This window comes from Curcuma longa, chromosome 1 (assembly GCF_044706935.1).
Source record: "Curcuma longa cultivar G26 ecotype Majalengka, Jawa Barat chromosome 1, ITB_CL_G26_1.1, whole genome shotgun sequence".
NCBI classification, from domain to species: domain Eukaryota; kingdom Viridiplantae; phylum Streptophyta; class Magnoliopsida; order Zingiberales; family Zingiberaceae; genus Curcuma; species Curcuma longa.
In genome coordinates, this window is record NC_133861.1 from 15,111,039 (window position 1) to 15,121,709 (window position 10,671).

Below are 10,671 nucleotides of genomic sequence, written 5' to 3' on the forward strand. Positions count from 1 at the left end.
AGCTGACTCTCGTGACGTGTTGCACAGCGTTCCCTGAAACGTGTTTTGTTAAGCCAACCTGCGCTTCCATCAAAGTCAAGTGAAGAAAACGCAATTAGGTAGGCCGTCGACGTCCGCTAACATGCTTTTATGGTTTTCTCCAATGTCTGTAGCAAAGTCAAGTCAATTTCTGTAACAAGGCCAGGTTGGCCATGGTGTTATTAATTGGACCGGACCAATAAATATCATCCACCGCGTAATCAATTCCAAAATTTAGTTTCCTCAATCATCAATTTACACTCTGCCTTTATAAGCTGGAAGTACTGAACTGGGAACCGCCAGGTAATTCATCAATGTAGACGTCAATGCCTCTCATCTCTTTTCCTACTCTCCACGTGTCGGCCTTGATTTCTGCGTCTGAGTGTCAACGCATATTTATTTTCATCATCCTTTGTCCCACTATAAATTGTTTTGTTCACATCTACAGGGACACCCTCACTCCTTGCCCCCCTGATTAAAGTGTTTCCCACCTCACCATCACATGCATCTTTGTTGTTCATCTACTTTGAGTTCGAATGCAATCTCGAGTTGCAGATAATCAGTAATCCTGAAGCAATCCGCAAATCACCTATAAAGGCATGCACAAAGCGGAATCTTGCCCTTATCTGTCTCTACCAAACTACTGCAAGGCACTGCTCTGCGGGATACTATCCACCTACCGTCCAAGGTAACCAGTCAGAGAGTTTAACCTTGCTACTCGACGCCTTTGAAAATTCAGTGTTCTTCGGTGTCTCATCCTGCTTCAGACTCGGCTAGCTAGCTAGGCATTTGGCCCACCTACTTGCCGTTCTAGAACAGGTGTTCTGTTGCACACCCAGTCCACGCCAAAAGTCATGGAAGCCCTACTAATTTAGCTTTCCTCGTGTCACGTTACGTAGGATGTAAAGTTTGAATAGGCAGGCAATCATAGAAATTAAAATGGGGTTGTTGCCGGATGCATAAATTCTATGTGGATTAAAAGTTGTTGACTGAATTCATAAATAAATTATGAGCCGATAGCCGGGCCATGTCTAGATTCATTGATGCCAGTGCTTAGCTTACAGGAATTCGAGTCGAACGAATGTTCAGCGGCAGCCTCCGCACGGGAACTTGCTTCCTCCGTCGCCTCCTCCTCCTCATCGCTACTGCCATCTTTGTATCGATAACCAACACCAGTGGGATTGGAGTTGACACGATAACTCCCGCTCATCCCCTCATCGATAATGGCACGACCGTTGTCTCCCCCGGTCAAACCTTCGTGTTGGGCTTTTTCGGCTCCGGCTCCGGCGGACGGTACGTCGGCATATGGTATTACAAGGTGTCAGTCCAGACCGTCGTGTGGGTCGCAAACCGTGGCCGCCCCATCACTGGCGGCCGTGGAATCCTCTCCTTAGACGCCGCCGGAAATCTCACCATCTTCACCGACGAGAACTCCACCGTCCTCTGGTCCTCCTCGAGCCCAAGAACGTCGGGGTCCCTGTCGAGTCCCGTGGCGCAGCTCCTCGATGACGGGAACTTCGTCATCCGGGAGTCGGGAAGTAGCAGCAGTGATAGATTGTGGCAGAGCTTCGACTTCCCGACGGACACGCTGCTCCCGGGCATGAAGCTGGGGTGGAACCTCACGAGTGGGCTGAACCGCAAACTCACGGCGTGGACGAGCGAGACGGACCCGGCACCGAGCGGATACACGATGGGGGTGGAATTGGATGGCTACGCGGAGATATTCCTCTGGTCGGGGACGACCAAGAAGTGGCGCGCGGGGCCATGGAACGGCCTCCGCTTCAGCGGCATCCCCGAAATGAAGAGCTACGATCAGCTATCATTCGAGTTCGTAGTCAACCGCGACGAGGTCTTCTACTCCTTCTACGTACACGATCCGGCGTACATCACGAGGCTGATCGTTAACCAGTCAGGCATCACGCAGCGGCTTGTGTGGATCGAGCAGGACGAGCAGTGGAACCCCTTCTGGTTCGCCCCCAAGGACCCGTGCGACGACGTGTCGCCTTGCGGCCCTAACGGCTTCTGCAACCCCAACGAGTCGCCCATGTGCGAGTGTCTCCCGAGCTTCCATCCCAGGAATCCCACGAATTGGGATTTCAGGGATGGGAGGGATGGCTGCCTGAGGAACACAGATCTGGACTGCCGGAATCGCACTGATGGGTTCACCACCGTCGTCGGCGCGAAACTTCCGGACACGTCGAGCGCCGCAGTGGACATGTACCTCAGCCTCGACAACTGCAAGGACATGTGCTTGCAGAATTGCTCGTGCACTGCTTATGCCGCCGCTAACATCTCCGGGGGTGGAAGTGGGATAGGCTGTATCACGTGGACTTCCAATCTGACGGATCTAAGGGTGTACACCACCGGCGGACAGGATCTTTATGTCCGCCTTGCTGCCTCCGATCTTGGTACGCTTCCATGCATGCACAACTTGACTTGGGTTAATTCACATGCCTTCAGCTTCATCTATACAGTGATGGTTCAATGCTTTATACATACACAATGATGCTACTTCTACCATTGAAATGGTGTTCATTTTCTTCTTTGAAAAGATCTCGCACGGGGCGAATCAAAAGGTTCTCGAAAGAATACTTACATTGTCATTGTGGTGCTTGCTGTGGCAATTATCCTCCTATCCTGCGCTGCCTTTGTTTGGAGAAAGAAGAGAATTAGCACGAGTATATATCTGCAACCCTTTTCCTTCTTGCGTATATGAATTCCCTCTTTATAGGAAAGCTTGTGTAGATAAACCTCCATTGAGGAGGCAAACACAATTTTGTTTCCCTTCTTTATTGCACGGACTAAGACTGATTAGGGAACATACTGCCAGGTATTACAGGTAATAATTCCTTCTCAGAGCAATACCTTAACGAAGAAAATGAAGGACAGGACTTGGACCTGCCACTCTTTGATTTAGGCACAATAACAGATGCCACCGGCAACTTCTCCATAGGTAACAAGCTTGGCGAAGGTGGCTTTGGTCCAGTATATAAGGTATGTAACTGAAGACACCTGGCTATTGCATATCTGAGCAAAATCTTGAAGAGGAAAAAAAATTACAGTGAGATCGTGACTTACTTATTTCAAGGTCAACTCTTCTAAAAGACATTGATTACAGGGTCAACTAGGAGAGGACCAAGAAATAGCTGTAAAGAGGCTATCTAAAAGCTCAGTGCAAGGACTCGACGAATTCAAGAACGAAGTGGTGCTGATTGCAAAGTTACAACATAGAAATCTTGTTCGACTTCTTGGTTGCTGCATTCAAGGAGAAGAAAAAATGTTGATCTATGAGTATATGCCCAATAAAAGTTTGGATGCTAACTTATTTGGTTAGTTGTTCCTTCCATTCTCATGGTCTAATTAATCCAGATTTACAACTTCAGTAAATTAAAAGAGAAAGAGAATCATTGTTTTTCCATATAGACTATATATGATACAAGTTTCATGAGGTTTTCATAAGAAATGAAAGAGTAGAATATATACATTCAGAGAGCAATTTCTTCTTAAGTTTTCTACATTCATTTTTTATGTTCCACTTTGGCAAGTAGTTTAAACAGTACCTACTGAATCATATGTTAGATTATTTTCCTTCTTAAGTTTCCAAATCATTTGCAATGTCTGATAGATAGGAATAGATGCTAATGTGATTAATTGCAAGAAACAAAACCGACTAACCTTACCTACTGTAACAAATAAACAATATTCTTTCATTTCATTTTGCAATCTAGAAGATCAATTAAATCTGGCAATCAGTCTATGCAGACTATAAACAAGTTGATGATGATGCTTCATTCATAATACAAAATTCATAAATGGAAAGGCCAGCTGGTTCAATGTTCATGCATGCTAATTCCTCATTTATTTCATGAAATTGATTTGATCTTTACTAATACCTAACTTCTAAACAGACAAAGCAAGAGGGGCATTGTTGGATTGGAGAACACGATACAATATCATAGTAGGGATTGCACGTGGGCTTCTTTACCTCCATCAGGATTCTAGATTTAGAATTATCCATAGAGATTTGAAAGCCAGTAATGTTCTTCTAGACAAGGATATGAATCCGAAAATATCAGACTTTGGTATGGCAAGAATATTCGGTGGAGATGAAACAGAAGCCAATACTAGAAAAGTCGTAGGGACATAGTAAGTTTTTTAAACAGTTTTGAATATTATCATTTTGTTTTCCCAATATACAACAACAATGCATAATTAAACTTATAAATGCAGTGGGTACATGGCTCCTGAATATGCGATGGATGGAGTATTTTCAGTGAAATCTGACGTTTTTAGTTTTGGCGTATTGGTTATTGAAATTATAAGCGGGAAAAAGAATAGGGGAATTTATAGCTCTTCGCGCCATTTGAATCTTCTTGGACATGTAAGCTTAAAGAGTCAAACTCCTTTAGCTTATTTATGGATCATCTCAGTAATATTGTTATCAAACTTGTTAATTTTCAGGCATGGAGTCTGTACAAAGAAGGAAAAATCTTAGAATTAGTTGATGAATCAATTGACTATTCATTTCCTATGACTGAAGCCGTGAGGTGCCTAAAGATTGGTCTCTTATGCGTCCAAAATCGACCGGAAGATCGACCAACAATGTCTTCAGTTGTGTTAATGTTGGGCAGTGAGGATGCTGTTCTACCAGAACCCAGAGAACCAGGATTTGTTACTATTAGAGGTCCACTCGAGTCAGATTCATCAACCAGCAAGCCAGAATCGATAACGACCAATCATTTATCAATCACAATTTTTGAAGGTCGATAATAATAGTTATTTGTAAGAGTTGCATTCATTATAAATGTAAATGTGGAGCAAAGATTGATAGCCTTTTGTTTTGGGTTGTTGGTGTTGTGAGTAATACTTTCCCTGAGTTCAAACCATTCCATTTTTCTCAGGATGCACAAGGACTCAATATGTTTATTGTCATTCCCAGACTTCAATAGCTGAACAAAGATTTTTAGCATGGTATCAGTTTTAGACTCGTTTTTTTAGAGTTTTCATAATTTTTGAAGAAAATAATGCTTAGAAATTATTTTTATGGTTTTAAAGAATTTTAAAGATTAACTCTTTTAAGATGTGTGAAATTTTTAGAATACTTTCTTTGATTTGTTGCTGATCTGACAGATTCACTTACATGGCAGTGTTGTGTCAACTTAAAATTCATGTATTTATTTATGATCATTTTTTATTGTTTAATCACTCAACGTTCACTTAACACTTTACTTTATACAGAAATAATATCTTGTGCGAGTGTATGCAACTCTGATGCGATTAGAATTTTTCGTCAAGGATTTTTTGCCAGTGTGGTAACGAAATAAAAATCGTAATCTCACCCTAAACCTCCAAAAATCGTGATCATCGTCCCTCGTTGCCGTCCCCGTCGCCTCTTCCTCTCGTTAGCTCTCTCCGTCGCCGCCTCTCTTGCTCGTCGCCACCGTCGCCTCCCCATCCTAATTGCCACCGTCGCCACATCCCGTTGCCTTCATCTGGGTTTTAGGATTTGCTAATCCTAAATCATCAAAATCGTCTCTCCATCTCAAAATCACGATTTTTATTTCGTTGCCACGCTGATGAAAAATCCCAACCACATCAGAATCGCGTATAATTGCACAATGATATCATTTTTTTAATTACTTTATATATATTTATATTATATATATGTACCAATTCTGATTCAGACAGAATTACAAAAAGAATATAATCTTTTTTTACCAATTCTAACTCTGATCAACTTCAAATTTGGCGTAATTAAAAAAAGGTTATATTCTTTTAATTTTGATTATCTACAAAGCCTCAATTTTGGCCTGCGGTCAAACTCCACACACAGCATCCACATGGGAATGCGTCCATGATTGCCTCTCTTCATCGGTTGGATGCAATTGGCTCTCTTAGGAAACCTTTTTCCATAAAATAATTTCTTACAGCTTTAAAATGGAATCCATTTGCTTCGGAATCAACAGAGGGAGAACCGCTGGCTGGTAATAATTAATGTCCATTTATGTCTGAACAAAGTTTCTCTTATTGCTCTGCAGTCATTGCGGAGGGACCAGCAGCGCATCCTCATCTTCTCACTCAACCATTCTCTTCTTTTCATCTTTTTTCGGCGAACTTTGGGCCTCGCCCAACGTAAGATATTCTTGAATCCCCACTTCGGTTTGAATTCCTGGAAGAATCTTTCGTCCTCCTCCACACACTTTAAAGGTATCGCTTTTACTGCTTTCATCTCTTTCTCTTTCAAATCGACAAGTTGTTTCCTTTTGGGCATTTTGTTTTCGTAGCTTCTCTTATAAAGTGTGGCGTTCTTAGTTTCCTTCGCACCTCAATTTCGCCTTGCTGTTCTTATAAAGCTCTCTGGCGAGGGAAAAACATTAGGAGATCCATTTCCTTTGTTTTCATATATATGGCTTTGGTTTGCTTCCGTTTGTATTGATTAATCTTGCTCCTGGTAAGCATTGTTCTACTATCAACTTTATGAACATCCGAGAAGGGAAGTTGGATTGATGATGATGATGACGATAATTATATTGTTTTTGCGTTTATTTATTCCTTCTAAATTCTGTTTCTTTTATTTCTGAACCCACCAGGTATTAACTAAATTAAGTATCCGTTTGTCATTATATAATTCTGTTTAGATTATATATATAAATATATATTTAAATTGGAACTTTATTTTAAAATTACTTAAGACAAAGTAGCAAAATTTTATCAGAAAGACCGAGTAATTTGAAGATAGATTACTTTGTCCATATTGAAACCTTTAAAAAGAGGCTCAAATACCTATGATTATTTGATCTTCCAATCGATAAAGTTGAGATTACTTTTCTTTTACGCTTTACTGGAATTCTGAGTTCTAAACAGGGCTTGCTTAAAACGCGATTTACAAGGGAGTTGCCATGAGCGACCACATGCAAAACTGGGAACTCGACAAAACGAAGGTTCTTCCTTACAATTTACAAATACAATTTTCACCGAGTCCATAACTGTGTTGATTCAATCGCTTGACCAAGCTCTTATTCGAAACAGGGAAGATTTACTGCGCTGTTTATAACCTGGCTGCTTGGAAATGGATCCCTTTTCGCATGGAACAGCATGCTGACCATTGGGGATTATTATGCTTACCTCTTTCCCGTAAGAAATCACTTTCTCATCGAGAATGCCTTCTTTCCTTTCGATATGTGCTTCAATTATTTCTTCCTTAATTTTATTTCAGAGGTACCATCCAACGAGAGTACTCACGCTTGTCTACCAACCTTTTGCCCTTGGAACAACGGCCATACTAGCGTATCACGAAGCAAAACTTAATACTAGACGCCGAAACCTGTTGGGCTACTCGCTCTTCTTCTTAAGTTCACTTGGCCTACTTGTGGTTAGTATTAGGAATCGACTTTTTCTAAAGCATATCCTTTTCTAAACTGCTTGTTCATATATTCAATTCCACTACCATTGATTCGGCGCAGTTAGATTTAGCAACATCTGGTAAAGGTGGGCTGGGCATCTTCATTGGTGTCTGTATAGCGAGTGCAGGATTTGGTGCCGCCGACGGTTTCGCTCAAGGAGGAATGATTGGTGATTTATCTTTGATGTGTCCAGAGTTTATTCAAGTGAGCATCTTTGCCCATCTGATTTCTTAGTTTACTGGCAGCGTGTATGCTTAGTTAATAATGCAAACTTAACTACTGCAGTCTTTCATGGCTGGGCTCGCAGCTTCTGGGACTCTGACTTCTGCTTTGAGATTAATCACGAAAGCAGCATTTGAGAGTTCAAATGATGGCCTTCGCAAGGGCGGAAGTACGTAGAATATTGACAATCTAACTAGATTAATATGTCAACAACTACCTTATCTGAAACAGAGATCTAAATCCTCCTTTTTCAGTGTTGTTTCTTGCGATCTCAACATTCTTTGAGCTGCTTTGCGTCTTTCTCTACGCATTTATGTTTCCTAAATTACCAATCGTCAAATACTATCGAGCAAAAGCTGCTTCTGAAGGATCAATGACAGTTACTGCTGACCTTGCTGCTGCTGGCATTCAATCATCAGTAAACGACGTTGCTGTAAGATTCATAAATAACATGATGCCATTGCTTAACTTCAGTAATTAAGCAGTTTAGTAATTTGTCTCGTCGGATGTGAATTAATCCTTGCAGTTGCAGGAGATGGAGGATCCGAAGCAGTTCGAGCGCTTAAGTAACAAAGAACTGCTAGTTCAAAACATCGATTACGCGCTCGACCTCTTCCTGATATATGTCTTGACACTGTCGATCTTTCCTGGTTTCTTAGCCGAAGATACAGGTTCTCACAGCTTGGGATCATGGTAAGTGCTCGAGCACATATATGTATATATATCTATTAATTCAGAGAGGAATCTATGATAAAAATAAAACGATAAATTAAATTCCATGCAGGTATACACTCGTTTTGATTGCCATGTACAACGTCTGGGACCTTGTGGGTAGATATGTACCTCTTCTGAAGCCGATCAAGTTGATATCAAGGAAAGGCCTCATTTTTGCTTGTCTCTCGCGTTTCCTATTCATCCCAGCATTCTATTTCACAGCCAAGCACGGAGATCAAGGGTGGATGATATTGTTGACGTCAGTCTTGGGACTCAGCAATGGCTATCTCACTGTTTGCGTTCTTACAGAAGCACCAAAAGGATACAAGGTAATTACCAATAAATCAAGATCATTATATACATATACATATATATAGACATACATTCTGTTCATGAATTCTTATTTGTTGTCTATATATATAATGCAGGGTCCGGAACAAAATGCATTGGGGAACTTGTTGGTTGTTTTTCTGATTGCAGGTCTTTTCTCAGGCGTTGTACTCGACTGGTTATGGCTAATTGGCAAAGGTTGGTAACAAATTCTGTAGTGGATCGAGTACCAACATTATATATATATCCTACCTGCATGCCTGCCCAGAGGCCAATCTAGGCAGGATCTGAGAAGCAGAAATAAAAGAAAATTACTAGCTAGTAAAAAAAAAAAAAAGAAAGGAGGCACAGATTTTTTTAATATATGATCTATATATGCAGTTCATGTGGCACTTTGGATAATGTATGTGATAGATGTAATGTGGATGTTTAAACATTTGAATAGCGATGACTGGGAATATCCTTCTCATGCCATTTCCAGTTTCATTCACGTGCAGAATTCTTATGCTCTAATGGAAAAAAAGTAATACAAGCAAATAAAATTCACAAAGCAGTGATCTTGATTTTTTTGAAGGTTCAATTTTTATTATTTTAAATTATAAAAGTATTATTAAAATCATGAGAGTCATATGTTTTTTTTTTCACCCTAAAGAAATAAATTATTTTGGATTATTAAGATAGCTTTTGTTAAATATGAATAATAATAATTTAAATGGTGTCGATTATATAGATTCTCTAATGTCAATAGATTCAATATTCTATTATATTATTATTAGTTTATATTCAAATAAATAATTTAATCTTCTATTATATTATTATTTATATTTAAATAAATTTTATTTAATATTATCATTATTAGTTAAGTTTTTTTTACTTTTCTTAATTATTTTAATAATTTCTTACGTACTATGTCTACTCGTATTGGACTTAAATTTTATATATTTTATTTTAAATTTATTAAATCTAAAAATTTTCACTTCTAATATTTTCTATTAAAATTAAAATTTAATATTACTCTTTCAGATTAAAATAACAATATCTATAAATAACATGTGTAACTTATCTGAGTTTATCCATAATTAATATAAAAAAACATAAACTTGAACCATAAAAATAATTATATTTAGATTAAACTGTATTTATATTAATTAAAATCTATTCCAAATTACCAATTGTCAAATACTATCGAGCAAAAGCTGCTTCTGAAGGATCAATGACAGTTACTGCTGACCTTGCTGCTGCTGGCATTCGATCATCAATAAACAATGCTCTGTAAGATTCATAAATAACATGATGCCATTGTTTAACTTCAGCAAACAGTTTAGGAATTTGTCTCGTCGGATGTGAATTGATCCTTGCAGTTGCAGGCGATGGAGGATCCGAAGCAGTTCGGGCGCTTAAGTAAGAAAGAACTGCTGGTTCAAAATATCGATTACGCGCTCGACCTCTTCCTGATATATGATGTCTTGACACTGTCGATCTTCCTTGGTATCTGATCCGGCGAGAGTAATTCATAGTGACGTAGAGGATGAGTAAGATCCGGGGAAAATACCTGGCCATGACGTGGACCAAGAGTAAAGAGATTCCGATTTCGTGAGGCCATAACAAAGGCAAAAGAAGGCTGACCTCCCTAAGGAGACAACGAACTCCTCAGTATCAGATACGAGGTCTTCCCAACCTTCATCCAAAAAAGTCTCAACCTCTCCCCCTCGGTAGTTCAATATTCGCGCCTCAAGCATATAGCCTACCTAGCAAACCACCAACCCCATTAAGGGGTCGTCACGTACTTGGATACTTAAATACGATCTCTTCGTAGTTTCAGTCTACAGCCGACCTCATTCGAAGATCAGATTTCTTCAGCCTCTCCCCCTACAAAGTTTGGTCTTGCCCAACAATCCATCACCGACCTCACTGAGAGGTTGACGCAGGATCAGGATTTAAGATATAGACCGATCTCGTCTCAACCTCGGTGATTACCTAAGCC

The 10,671-nt window shown here is 40.0% G+C and overlaps 2 protein-coding genes across 6 annotated transcripts; both read left to right on the forward strand.

Annotated features, from left to right (window-relative positions):
* The first annotated feature begins 1,033 nt into the window (after window positions 1-1,033).
* Window positions 1,034-5,001, forward strand: LOC141844923 (receptor-like serine/threonine-protein kinase SD1-8). Its single transcript, XM_074732939.1, has 7 exons — window positions 1,034-2,426; window positions 2,571-2,696; window positions 2,849-3,012; window positions 3,137-3,347; window positions 3,927-4,164; window positions 4,249-4,399; window positions 4,480-5,001. Exons 1-7 carry the CDS (start codon window positions 1,100-1,102, stop codon window positions 4,786-4,788), a joined length of 2,526 nt encoding a protein of 841 aa, XP_074589040.1. The 5' UTR covers window positions 1,034-1,099; the 3' UTR covers window positions 4,789-5,001.
* Window positions 5,002-6,090: 1,089 nt separating this feature from the next.
* LOC141845280 (equilibrative nucleotide transporter 3-like) lies at window positions 6,091-9,159 on the forward strand. Of its 5 annotated transcripts, none has more exons than XM_074733489.1 (10): window positions 6,091-6,225; window positions 6,873-6,959; window positions 7,048-7,152; window positions 7,235-7,390; window positions 7,482-7,625; window positions 7,707-7,812; window positions 7,898-8,076; window positions 8,170-8,336; window positions 8,428-8,686; window positions 8,786-9,159. In XM_074733489.1, the coding sequence occupies exons 2-10, from the start codon at window positions 6,918-6,920 to the stop codon at window positions 8,891-8,893; spliced, it is 1,266 nt and encodes a 421-aa protein (XP_074589590.1). In that variant the 5' UTR covers window positions 6,091-6,225; window positions 6,873-6,917; the 3' UTR covers window positions 8,894-9,159. The 5 variants fall into 5 exon arrangements, with proteins under 5 accessions (XP_074589590.1, XP_074589655.1, XP_074589482.1 ...); XM_074733554.1 differs by having other exon boundaries at window positions 6,883-6,959; XM_074733381.1 differs by lacking the exon at window positions 6,091-6,225 and adding an exon at window positions 6,353-6,469 and having other exon boundaries at window positions 6,883-6,959.
* Window positions 9,160-10,671: the final 1,512 nt, after the last annotated feature.